Below are 13,577 nucleotides of genomic sequence, written 5' to 3' on the forward strand. Positions count from 1 at the left end.
AAGATTAAAAATGATAAAATAAATAAAAGACCAGTGATTAATGCCCGCGGTTTGTTTTTAAGATGTGGATGAATGTACGAGAGGAGACGCCTGTGGTCATGGTGCTAGTTGTACCAATACCGAGGGTGGCTACAATTGTGTATGTCCTGAAGGCACTATACCAGATCCTGATCCATACATCAAGTGTGTCGGTGTTGTTACCTGTGAATTAGATGCTGATTGCCCTGGTAATGCCATCTGCGATCCGCAAAAAAGGTGTCTCTGTCCAGAGCCAAACGTTGGAAACGATTGTCGACGTGAGTTTTTTTTATGACATTAATTCTATTGAAAATGCCATTGTAGAAAAATTGAAAGTGGACTAAACAAGTTATTTCGAATTTATAACCAGAGTAGACGATATCGTCTCACGTCGAGACAGTCTCTGCAATTTTGGTACTTTTCTAAGGCAAGATAATTGCAATAGGGATTATTCTGGAGGAACGTCGAGCAGATCTCGTGAATATTGAAGAACCGCCGCGATAAATTCATTGTTAAAAAATTTCAGATCCTTGTGAGGACGTGTTTTGTGGTCCGAATGCCCATTGCATGCTCCTAAACGACATTGCTACATGCCTCTGCAGCAATGGCTTCACCGGAAAACCCGGAATCAAGGGTGGCTGTACAGACGTCGACGAGTGCGCTGGCAATCCATGCCCACCAGGTGCTATTTGCAACAATGAGGCTGGGGCATTCTCGTGTCAATGCCCGAGTGGAACGACTGGTGATCCTTACATTGGTGGCTGTCAAAAATCTGATTTACCTCACATATGTGGCCCGAGCACACCTTGCCCAGCTGGAGAACAGTGTATCAAGGATGAATTTATTGGCAACAGTGTTTGCATTTGCCAGAGAGGATACACGCGTGATCATGAGACTGGTAAATGCAGGGATATTAATGAGTGCATGGAACACAGGGATAAACCAGCGTGTGGTATTAATGCTATCTGCAAGAATTTACCGGGAAGTTATGAATGCCAGTGTCCAGCTGGATTCAACGGAAATCCATTTACTCTCTGTGAAGGTAGGAATTTTTTTTTCTTCAATATAAAAGTACTCATTATTATCTTTGCCATTAGTCCAATAAGATGAATAAAAAATGACTAAACACGAATGGATATTAACTCCATTGATCTCCGCAGGAGGTGTTCCATTATATACCTTCATTTTCTGAAAATTGGTTTCATGAAATTATTCGTTCAAAGACCAATCCAGGTAGAGAGTGCAGGAGAGTAATAAAATCTAAATAAATAAATCCATCCAATTGATCTTTGTTTTTACTCTGTTGGAGTAGCTCACAAATTCCGAAGGCTTTTTCTCTCATGTGATATAAATAATACTAAATATTTAGCATCAAACCGCTGTATCTAAATTAATTTAAAGTCCTATTTTTAAATGGAGGAATTTTAAATTGGAAAATTGAATGTCTGATTTCAGAGTGCAATACAATCGAATGCCAATGTCAACCCCCGTACAAACTGGTAGACGGTAAATGTATGCTAGCTGGTTGTTCAAAAGGCGAGTCCTGTCCAACCGGCGCTGAATGTATCACAATAGCCGGTGGAGTTAGTTATTGCGCCTGTCCAAAGGGCTACAGCACCCGTCCCGATGGCTCCTGTGAGGATATTAACGAGTGCACAGAAGGCCGTCAAGTCTGCGGTTACGGAGCTGAGTGTATAAACATCCCTGGATCACATCAATGTACATGTCCCCATGGTTACGGTGGAGATCCATACAATGGATTGTGCTCACCCGCCCAGAAACGTTGTACAAGTGATGCCGAGTGCCGAGCAAATGAGAAATGCGTTCAGCCTGGAGAATGCGTATGTCCTCCACCATTCTATACAGATCCATTGGATGGTAATCAGTGTAAAAATCCATGTGATCGTTTCCCTTGTGGAATGAATGCCAAATGCACCCCCAGTGATCCACCGAAATGTATGTGCGAGACCGGTTACGAGGGAGATCCTCAGCACGGTTGTGTCGATGTCAACGAGTGTGCTAATAATCCTTGTGGACATGGTGCATATTGTATAAACAACCGAGGTGGCCACATTTGTGAATGTCCACGAGGTACTGTGGGCGATCCTTACGGTGGTGGATGCACTGGTGCTATTCAACCACGTCAAGAGTGCTCGAGCAATCATGACTGCGATAATTATCTCGCCTGTGTCCAAGGAAGTTGTGTCAATCCCTGTGATAATGTACCATGTGGACCGAATGCCTATTGCGAGCCCGATAAACACGCCCCTTGGTGTCGATGTGTTGTTGGTTTCACAGAGGGAAGAAACAATGAGTGCGTATCACAGTGCGATGGCTTTGTATGTGGTGCTGGGGCTCAGTGTATCGTCTCTTATGACGGTCCAACTTGCAAATGCATCGAAGGCTTCATGGGCAATCCATTTCCAGGTGGTCAGTGTGCACCTGATGTGTGCTCCCAGGATGTACCGTGTCTTGAGCCCAGTGTTTGTGTCAGTGGCCGGTGTAAAAATCGTTGTGAGGGTGTTACTTGTGGCATTGGTGCAACATGTGATCCACAGACTAATAAGTGTGTTTGTAATCCTTACTTCGTTGGTAATCCAGATCTACTCTGTATGCCGCCAATTGAGCCACCAAAATGTCTACCAGACTGCGGGGCTAATGCACACTGTGAGTATGATTTTCCTGAATTTAAATGTATCTGCAATCCTGGGACAACGGGAAATCCTTATCAGGGTTGTGGCGCTCAGAAGAAATCTGAGTGTACAACATCCACTTGTGGAATTGATGCCCATTGTCATGCTAGTCCTCACGCGGTTGAATGCCTTTGTCCACCTGGTTATGCTGGTAATCCATATATTCAGTGTCATGACATTAATGAGTGTAATGGGAATGCCTGTGGGGCTCATGCTGTTTGTATCAACACCATTGGCAGCTACGATTGTAGATGTAAAGAGAACTTCTTTGGAAATCCCTTCATCGGATGTTCCGCGGTACAACCTGGTCCCTGTAGCGATCCCGCGTCTTGTCAATGTAGCATCGATGTCCCATGCCCAATGGATTATACTTGCGTAGGTGGCAAGTGTATCAATAAATGTCATGATGTCAAATGTGGGCCCAAAAGTGTCTGTCAGGATGGCAATTGTATCTGTCCCTCTGGATACACTGGAAATCCCAATGAGTCCGGTGGATGTCATCTTATTGGTCATTGCTCAAACGATTTCGATTGTCAACCCCAGCAGATTTGCTTCCAAATAGGGAAGGGAGTACGAAAATGTGTTGATGCATGCTCGAAACTTCAATGTGGACCGAATGCCCTCTGCGTCACCCAAAATCATGTTTCCTCTTGTCTGTGTGTGGACGGATACTTTGGGAATCCCAGTAATCTCATCGATGGATGTATACCACATCGATCTGCCACGGTTGACCGCTGCACCCATAACACTGATTGTCCAGTGGGCCATATATGCCTGCTGGATGATGGTGTTCGTCAGTGTGTCAATCCCTGCCGAAGTGTGGTGTGCGGGGCCCACCAGAAGTGCGTGGCTGATGCCACAGGTCACACTTGCAAGTGTGAGGATAGTTACGAATGGAATCCGGTGTCATCTAGTTGCGAGAAGCCCTCAGTACCCGACTGCATTCAGGACTCAGACTGTCATTCAACAGCAGCTTGCCGACCTGATGCTCTAGGAGTTCTCAAATGCATTCCGATCTGCGAAACCTTCAATTGCGCTCCAAACGCTCAATGTGTCGCCAGTAATCATCAGGGTGCGTGTGAATGTCTGGCAGGATTTTCTGGAAACCCCAATGACCGGAGGGGCTGTCAAAGCGCACGACAAAACAGGTGCACCACGGATTCTGAATGCTCTGAAGATCAAGCTTGTAGATCCTCCGGTGACATTCTGATCTGCCTTCCGGTCTGTACGTTTATTAGTTGTGGGCCAAATGCACTTTGCGTCGTCAATAATCACGAAGCTCACTGTGAGTGTCCACCCGGATTGTATGCAGGTGATCCAAATAATTCGACAAATGGTTGTAAGGAAGTGCCGTGTGTCTACAACATCGACTGCCCACCAACGCAACTCTGCAATCGATTGACTCACACCTGTCACAATGTCTGCAACGAGCACTCCTGTGGAATTAATGCTGTCTGCATTGCTGATGATCATCGAGCGATATGTCAATGCCCACCAGGTTTCAAACCGAACCCAGTGGCGGATGTTGGTTGCGCAGCAGTAGAAGCATGCAACCCAAATCCTTGTCATCCCACCGCCGTCTGTGTTGTTGGAGCCAAAGATTCACCAGTCTGCCAATGCCAACCCGGACAAGTTGGTGATCCTTACGAAGCTGGATGTATTCCAGAAGGATCCTGTCGCAGTGACAAAGACTGCCCTGTGCATGCAATCTGTCAGAATCACAGGTGCTTCAATCCCTGCGAAAATGCATGTGGACCGAATTCCATCTGTCAGATAGTCAACGGTGAAACGATCTGCAAATGCATCCATCGTTTTGTCCCATCTGTCGAAGGCCCTCAGCACGGCTGTGTCAGGAGCAACACCTACTGTTCGTCATCAGCTGATTGTCCTGATGGCAATTGCCTCGATGGTCAATGCAGAGCTGTCTGCAGATCTATAGACGACTGCGCGGCTGGTGAGAAATGTGCCAACAGCGTATGTGTCATTCCCTGCGTCACTCCCACTCAATGTCAATCAGATCAAACTTGCCATAATGGGATCTGCATTCTCGGTTGCCGAAGCAACAAAAATTGCCCCGTGGAGCAATCATGCATCAACAGCCGCTGTCAGAATCCCTGCGTCAAGGATAACGTATGCGGACCGAATGCCATCTGCAGCTGCATTGACCATAACACCCAATGCTTCTGTCCTGATGGCTTCCAGGGTAATCCAACTCCTCAGCAGGGCTGTGTTAGAGTGCCAAATGTCTGCTCAACAGATCATGAATGCCCTGCCCAACATCAATGCACCGCAGGCTTTTGTCAGTGCACTTGTACATCGAAGGCCAATTGTGCACACGGAGAAAGATGTAAAAATGGCTTCTGCGTCAAAGTCTGTTATGGAAACGGTAATTGTCTTCCTGGTGAGCATTGTGTTGATGGTACGTGTGAATTGGGCTGTACTTCTGATGCCGGATGTCGAAGTGATGAAGTTTGCATCAACGGAAAGTGCCGTTGTAGTCATGGCTTCATATTCGGTGGGGATAAGTGCGTTGACGTTAACGAATGTAATGAGCATCCCTGTCATCCATCAGCTGAATGTATCAATCTTCACGGAAGTTATCGATGCCTTTGCCCTCCTGGCACAGCTGGAGATCCCGTTGGAACTGGTTGTCTGATTCCTAACCAATGTAAAGACAATAACGACTGTATAGATTCCCAGGAATGCGTTGATCACACGTGTATCGATCCATGTTCGATAGTTGATTGTGGAGAGAACACCATATGTTCTGTTATTGATCATCAAGCGGGCTGTCAATGTCAGCCAGGATTCATTGGAGATGCCTCGGGCTGTTTCAAAGTCGAATGTTTGACCGACAATGATTGTCCAAGTGACAAATACTGTAATCGGGAGAGCAACAAATGCTCCAGCCCCTGCAATAGAGTCAACTGCGGTTACGGAAATTGCGTAGCGGTAGCGCATAATGCTGTATGCAAGTGTCATCCAGGATTCGAACTCGTCGGTGACGTCTGCGTGGATATTGACGAGTGTCTTCATCACCCCTGTCACCCGAGCGCCATTTGTGATAACACAGAGGGCGCGTACACTTGCGTATGTCCTCGTGGACTTGTCGGTGATCCAGTTGACATTGGCTGTAAGAAACCAGGCGACTGTTTCAGTGATTCCGACTGTCCCACAACTGCTGCATGTGTGGATAATACTTGTAGAAATCCGTGTGATGTTTCCGAGCAGTATAAACCATGTGGCCGTAATGCGGAATGTCATGTGCGGAATCATATCGTACAGTGTCGATGCCCAGGACAAAGTAAGGGGAATCCCAAGGTGGAGTGTGTCAAGAACGAATGCAATTATCATAGCGACTGTGCGCCCTCCAACGCCTGTTTCGATCACAAATGTGTGGATCCTTGCTCAGTGCCAAATGTATGCGGTCATGGAGCTGATTGCTCACCCCTGAACCATTCCGCTGTTTGCACCTGTCACCCAGGTGGAACTGGTGATCCGAACCTCGGTTGCACACCTGTACAATATTGCAAGACTGATAGCCAATGTCCCACTGGGGCATCTTGCAACGGAGGAATCTGTACATCCTTGTGTTCAACAGTTCGAGATTGCATTGCCGATCAGCTGTGTATAAATGGGCTGTGTCGACCAACCTGCAGGTCCAATTCGACCTGTCCAGAGTATCAGTACTGTCAGAATAACATCTGTGTTCAAGAATTTCGCTGCAGCGAAGATCACGACTGCGGTTATGATGAGAAATGTATCAATAATAATTATGGACAGGCCGAGTGCAAATCTTCCTGCGATCTTATTCTCTGCGGCAGGAATGCTCAGTGCAAGTCTGATAATCATAAGGCGACATGTGCCTGTGATCACGGCTTCTTCGGTGATGCTTATGACGACAAGATGGGATGCCAGCCAATAGAATGTAAAACTCATGACGAATGCTCGGACGAGAAGATCTGTGATCATCATAAATGCAGAATCGCCTGCCTGGCGCATAATCCATGTGGTGTGAATGCCATTTGTACGGCACGTCATCACGATCAACTGTGCACTTGTCAACCGGGCTTCACAGGCGAGCCGACCCAGGGCTGCCATTTGATAGATTTCTGCGCAACATCTCCGTGTGCTCCAGGAGCAGTTTGCACCAATTCCCGTGGAACATATAAATGTCATTGTCAACCTGGTACCGTTGGAGATGCGTACAATAGTGGGTGCCAGATTCCAGTTGAGTGCTTGAAGGATACGGACTGTCCGCTGACAGCTAAATGTCTTGAAATAAATGGAATCCCGAAATGTGCAGATGTTTGTTCAAGAATCAACTGCGGTCCAAATGCTGAATGCAACGCAGCTGATCATGCAGGTACTTGCAGATGTCGTCCAGAGTACGAAGGCGATGCAAACGACCTTCGTATTGGATGCAGACCCCAACCAGTGGCCTGTATACACTCTCGCGAATGTCCTGTCAATACTTACTGCTATGAAAATGTCTGTCGACCTTCATGTCAGTCGGATGAGGAGTGCAATTTGTCAGACAGATGTCTGAATGGTCAGTGTTTAGATCCTTGTGCTATCAGAGCTGCCTGCGGTATTAACGCCGATTGTCGAGTGGTCAGTCATGTCAAGAGCTGCAGTTGTCCTCCAGGTTTCACAGGTAATTCCGAAGTTGAGTGCGTAAGGTTGCCAGTCTCCTGTCATGGCCACGAGGACTGCAGCCATGGAAACACCTGCAGGGATAATGTGTGCTTACCCGTCTGTACATCTGATAATGAATGTGCATTTAATGAGAAGTGCGTCAAAGGAAACTGCCTCCTGACCTGCCGCCTGGACAACGATTGCTTTTTGGGACACATCTGCCTTAACAACATGTGTTCATACGGTTGTCGCGCTGATGAGGATTGTAATGCCAACGAGGCATGCTCTAGTAACAAATGCGTTAATCCTTGTGAGGCAACCCCATGTGGTCCTAACGCCAAATGCACTGTCATCAATCAGAGAGCGTCTTGCACATGTCCTGATGGGTTTATTCCAAATCCATCAGCTAGAGTCGCTTGTTCCAGAACTCCAGGACCAGTATGTGATGCAAACAGGGACTGCTTAGCAGGTATGGCCTGTGTAGCCGGCACCTGTTCACCAGTATGTTCTTCGGATGCCAATTGTCTGAGTAATGAACGTTGCGATGCATCAGGAATCTGTAAATCATTGTGCAGACAAGACGAGGATTGCAGGAGTGGTGAAATTTGCGAAGGCTTGGTCTGTAGAATTGGATGCCGATCTGATTTAGACTGCCCCCTGAATCTTGCCTGCATCAACAATCAGTGCATTGATCCCTGCAGGGTAACAGACAGCTGCAGCACAAATGCTGATTGCAGTGTCTTCAACCACCAGAAACAATGCAGTTGTCCTCCACCACTCCTAGGTGATCCTATCATCGGTTGTCGTAGGAACTTCGTTTCATGTTCGACCGAAGCTACTTGTCAACCGGGTTACGTATGCTATGGTCACGTCTGCTTTGCTGCTTGTCGAAGTGATGGAGATTGCCTGAATGACGAACGTTGCGATACTGGCGTATGTAAATCCATTTGTAACACCGACGATCATTGCTCAACAAATCAGATATGTGAGAACCGTATTTGCGAATTGGGATGCAGAAGCGATCTCTCATGTCCCAACGATGAGGCATGTGTCAACAATAAGTGTCATAATCCTTGTGAAGGTGGCAAAGCTTGTGGAGAATGCGCTGGCTGCAGGGTCGTTGATCATGACGCACAGTGCAGTTGTCCTCCCAATTACTACGGCAATGCTCTCGTCAGCTGCACCAAATCGATGATTCCATGTGATGGCACTTGCGAATGTGATGATACAGGTTTTTGCGTCAAGAGTTGTGGTACTAACGATTATTGCTCGTGCGGAGAAATTTGCAATGGGGGAAAATGCAGGGTCAAGTGTGACTCCAATAATTCATGTGCCAAAGGGTACATTTGTTCCCATGGTATGTGCATCAATGGGTGTCGCACGCACTCTGATTGTCCAGCATCGTTGTCATGCACCAACGGTCAATGTGAAGATCCTTGCTTGGTTTCGGGCTCACCCTGCGGTATCAACGCCCTCTGCAGGGTCTCCAGTCATCGAGCGGTTTGTCTGTGCCCTGAGGGGTATCAGGGCGAGCCCAGCCAGGAGTGTTATCAACTGGAGTGCCACAGAAATGAGGATTGCGATCCCAACAAGCAATGCAGCGCTAATGGAGTATGCACTAATCCTTGTCTTCAGCATGGGGCTTGTGGATTCAATGCCCAGTGTCGGGTTGTTGATCGTCATGCCCAGTGCTCCTGTCCACCTGGACACTACGGAAATCCATTGGTCAACTGCAAACCAGGTAAATAATGAATTCACCACAGCCTTCCTCATCTATCTATCGTCTATCCAACTTCATGATCTTCTTCTTCTTCTTCGCTTCTTCGTCTTTAATAGGAGGTGACGAGTGCCTACGAAGACCTTGTGGCGTCAACGCCAAGTGCCGTGAAACTACTAATGGTTTCGAGTGCACATGTGCACCCGGATGTTACGGCGATCCGCATAAAGTATGCGCATGCAAAGATGAAGATTTGTGTCGTGATACGAGTTGTGGGGTCAATGCTGCCTGCAGAATTTACCGAAAACAACCTCAATGTTATTGCCCTCCAGAGTTTCCCTCCGGTGATCCCCTCCATGCTTGTATGTTGATTACCCAAAACCTTATGACATCTAGATCGTTAGAGCGTCCATTAATCATGCGATATAATTTTCTGTCATTTACTTTTTCCTACTCAGGACACTGTAGACTATTGACTTCGTTAAAATATCACGTGATTAATAGACGTCGCCATTATAGGAAATGTTTATATTAAGCCTGAATGATTTCATCAACATCATAGGTAGCTCTGATAAGAGCGCACTTGACTGTCGCACGACAGGCTGCGGAAAGGGGGCTGAATGCATTCGAGATGGACCAATTTTTGTCTGCAGATGTCCTCCTGGCAGTGCTGGCTCTCCCGATTCCGAGTGTAAAATAGGTAAGTGGTATCTCAATGTCACTAACTCAATAACAATTTCCAGTTTGATAATCATTTTTGTACAGTACTCATAGTAACTAGAATTTTGATTTAATTCCAAAATTGAAAGTCCAACATTTAAAAAATGTAGTGTATTTATTTATTCATTTGAATGTTTTAATTTTCTCACGTAGAGATATGTTTTATTGAGTGATAATTAATACAGTGGAGTTCCATTAACACTGAGAGACAGATGTGACTCCCTGGGTAATGACAGTACCCGAGATTGATTTTTATAGGAATTCATAAATTTTTGGCCCTTTAAGAATTAGTTATTGTATATATTATATCTTTCGTGTTTTGTACATAGTTTTTTTACACAGTCATGCGTGTCTCACATATAACCGGTTATGAAGAGTGTTTGCACGATGCCATCAATTTTTCATATTCATCCGAAAAGAATCACATTCGATTTCCCAGTTATTGACATCATCCCATCATTAATATTGTTGTAATAAAATTGATGGAATCGGTGAAGACTCAACATATACACCACATGCTTGAAAACAAAATCTACAAAGATCGGTGATCTACAGTGGATCTAGGGCTTTATTTCTCTCAAGATGATTTATCAATTGGAATTTCTCAACCCCAAATTTTCTCCAATGAAATTGTTCATTTCTCGAACACTTCTCGTTCTTTCCACATACAAATTTATGAATGTGCATCATGTACTATTATTTATTGTGAGAAATTTTTGGGGAGAAATTGGGAGCACAAATTGCGGGAAATATAACCCCAGTATCCTCACCAGTCGTATATCCCAAAAATATATACATTTTCATTTCCTCCTTATACATTATTTTCAAGTCTATCTCGTTGGGGCTTGTGTTGTAAATATACGCCTGGCTATTGCTACTGAGGAAACAATCGGCCCACAATTTAAAATAATTTGTATAAATAAATTGCGAGAAAAAAAACTTTCTCACCCCTTCATTCACCAGCGAATGGAGATTGAAAAAAAAAAACCAAAAACATAAAAGCATGCGGTTTGGTGTTATCTGTGAGAAAGTGTTCCATGCAATAATATAAATATTTTCTCTAGAAAAAAAAACACCAACATCACGTTTCTCATAAATGCTTTTTTCTTTTTTCTTGTTCCTCCGCCCCTCTACAATGCACAAAAAAAATCCAAAAATGAAAACACAAAAATATAAATATAAAAGAGAGAGAATGCACGAGCGACTCGGAGTGTCCGAACGAGAAGGCCTGTATAAATCTCCAGTGTTTGGATCCCTGCGCACTGCGTGGTGCCTGTGGCAAGAATGCCCTGTGCCGTGTTATACTTCACAAACCCCGATGTACATGCCCGCAGTGTTACGTTGGTTCACCCCAGACCTCATGCAGACCAGTACCAAAATGTCAATCACCCAATCCACCTGAAAAAATACCAATAGATTGTACAACCGACACAGACTGTCCAGAGAGTCTCTCATGCCATGGTAAAACTGGTGAATGCCGTGATCCATGCATAACAGCTGGCAATTACAATTGCGAATCAAATAAACGTTGTCAAGTACGTGATCATCGTCCAATGTGTGTTTGCAAACATGGATTTGTTGTTAATGACGTTGGTGAATTGACATGTGCCCCTGAAACATCATCATGTGCTCGTGATGTTGATTGTCCATCGAATGCTGCATGCATACACAGCAAATGCCAGAATCCATGTGTCAATGGTAGAAGTAGAAATGGCCCATGCACTGACGGAAAAATATGCGATGTACTTGATCATCGTCCTATATGTATTTGCACTAAAAATTGCAATCCCACCTTGTCAATATGTCTTCGTGATAACGGCTGCTCAACCGACATGGCATGCCGCAATTATAGATGTATGGATCCGTGCAGCATTGCCAACTGTCCCGCTGATGCACCCTGTTACGTCGAGGAGCACAGGCCTGTCTGCAAGTTCTGTCCCCCTGGCTTCGTGCCCGATTCTAAATACGGATGCATGAAAGGTAAAACATAATAAAACACACGCACTACCGAAAACACATGTACACGCCATATAACAATCATAATCATCATCTGGATAAACCGATAAATGACGGACGGAAGAATTACAGACATTCACGTTATCACTATCATCATTACTTGAGAAAAAAAAAACCAATGAACAATATGACGGAGAGAACGATAGGGGATGAATTGAATAATCCTTGCCCGGGCGACTGTTTCTTCCTTCCTCTTTAGCCTTCTCGTTGCCTCTTGTCTCTGCATATCCAGACGTCAGAGTACGTGTGGAATTCTCTTCAGCAAATTCTTATCAATGTGCAAATGTAGTTTGAGAAGGGGTGTTCGCATTGTTGGAAGGTTTTCACGTTGTCTGAACAGGCTTATTTCAGATTACCGTGTGCTGCTGGATGGATTCTCTCTGACCCTGACTTTCCCCCCAAATATGAAAATTACGAATGCTGCTGAAACACTGAAGGATTCTATGTAGCCTTTCCATCTGGATGATTTATCTATATCTTCAACTCCATTGTTTATATCTTCCGTTACATCTGTCTCTGTAAATTCTCATAATATTTATTTTATTCCATGTTTGTTAAATCGATAATATTATTAAGTTTATGCTTCTTGTCGATTAACGCAGATTTAAGGCATGATCGTAATGTGAGTCTTAATAATTAGTTAGGTACATTTACAATGCGTTAAATATTCGCTTTGCTTCGAATTCTATTTTGTTCTAACTTACTCGTTCTTTATCTTTATTTATTGATAGTTGACACCTCTCGACCTTCTTCATATCGAAGAAATCATTTAGTCGTTAACGATCAATTCACGTCGACTTGTCATTTATTAGCCAGGAAATATCACAATTATGTTCCGTTGAATATTTCAAAATTTTAAGATTTTTTAATTGTTGATTGTGGTAGACGTCAAATGCACAACGCACGACGAGTGTCCAGCACAGCTAGCCTGTATCGATGAACAGTGCTTGAATCCATGCACATTGGGAAATCCTTGTGACTATGTTGAAGATTGTCATGTGCAAGATCATCGACCAGTCTGTGTTAAGAGTAAGGAATCCATATATTTCTCCTCAATCATCCCAATCGGTTTTTATTTTCAAAGTAGTACTATTTAATAACTAATACGATTTTTCAGACGACAAGACAGCAGGATGCGGCTACTGTCCTTTGGGCCACGAATGCGATCCAATAACGAACACTTGTATTAAAGGTTTGTATGATAATATCACTTGTACATATCCGCCTATTGTAAATAGGACAAAAAACGTTCAAGAGCTTGTCGTGCACAAAAGGCAATATTTTTGTTGTGTCATACACAAAGAAGTTCCTAAACTATGATGATCACTGTTTGACGCCAACTCGAAGATGATATATTGTTCAGTTTTTTATTTCATATTTTCATCACACCTTTCATTATTTCTACCTTCGAGTTATGCACGGGGTCTATATGGGCACTTTCGCCTTTTTTCTTTCCTATTTGTTGTGTATAGCCGGTTGTACCAGCGACCGTGACTGCGCACTCACGGAGACGTGTGTGGGTCATATATGCCAGGAGCCCTGCCTCATCAGGAACCCTTGTGTTGCTCACGCTGTCTGTATCAATACCAATCACGGGACTGATTGCAGTTGCGAGGAGGGATATCACGGAAATGGGTTCAGCTTATGTAAACCAGGTAATTGATCATAAATCTCATTCTCTGGGTCATATAAGGAAAAAGGTGAATTACGAGGATGAAAAAATATTTTCAGAGCGAACTTTTATCCTATGGCTGTTGATCTATAAAATTGATATT

At 44.4% G+C, this 13,577-nt stretch overlaps 1 protein-coding gene across 1 annotated transcript in view; it reads left to right on the top strand.

Moving 5' to 3' along the window:
* Window positions 1-13,577, top strand: part of LOC135160688 (uncharacterized) — an 81,405-nt gene that overhangs the window by 21,895 nt on the left and 45,933 nt on the right. The window contains exons 14-22 of the mRNA XM_064117508.1: window positions 63-296; window positions 545-1,060; window positions 1,474-9,090; window positions 9,186-9,428; window positions 9,629-9,766; window positions 10,972-11,766; window positions 12,688-12,831; window positions 12,920-12,994; window positions 13,275-13,457. Of these exons, the coding sequence (XP_063973578.1) occupies window positions 63-296; window positions 545-1,060; window positions 1,474-9,090; window positions 9,186-9,428; window positions 9,629-9,766; window positions 10,972-11,766; window positions 12,688-12,831; window positions 12,920-12,994; window positions 13,275-13,457 (9,945 nt within the window). The remainder of the gene's footprint in view (window positions 1-62; window positions 297-544; window positions 1,061-1,473; window positions 9,091-9,185; window positions 9,429-9,628; window positions 9,767-10,971; window positions 11,767-12,687; window positions 12,832-12,919; window positions 12,995-13,274; window positions 13,458-13,577) is intronic.

The sequence above is a fragment of the Diachasmimorpha longicaudata genome, chromosome 3, assembly GCF_034640455.1.
Source record: "Diachasmimorpha longicaudata isolate KC_UGA_2023 chromosome 3, iyDiaLong2, whole genome shotgun sequence".
In the NCBI taxonomy this organism is placed as follows: Eukaryota; Metazoa; Arthropoda; class Insecta; order Hymenoptera; family Braconidae; genus Diachasmimorpha; species Diachasmimorpha longicaudata.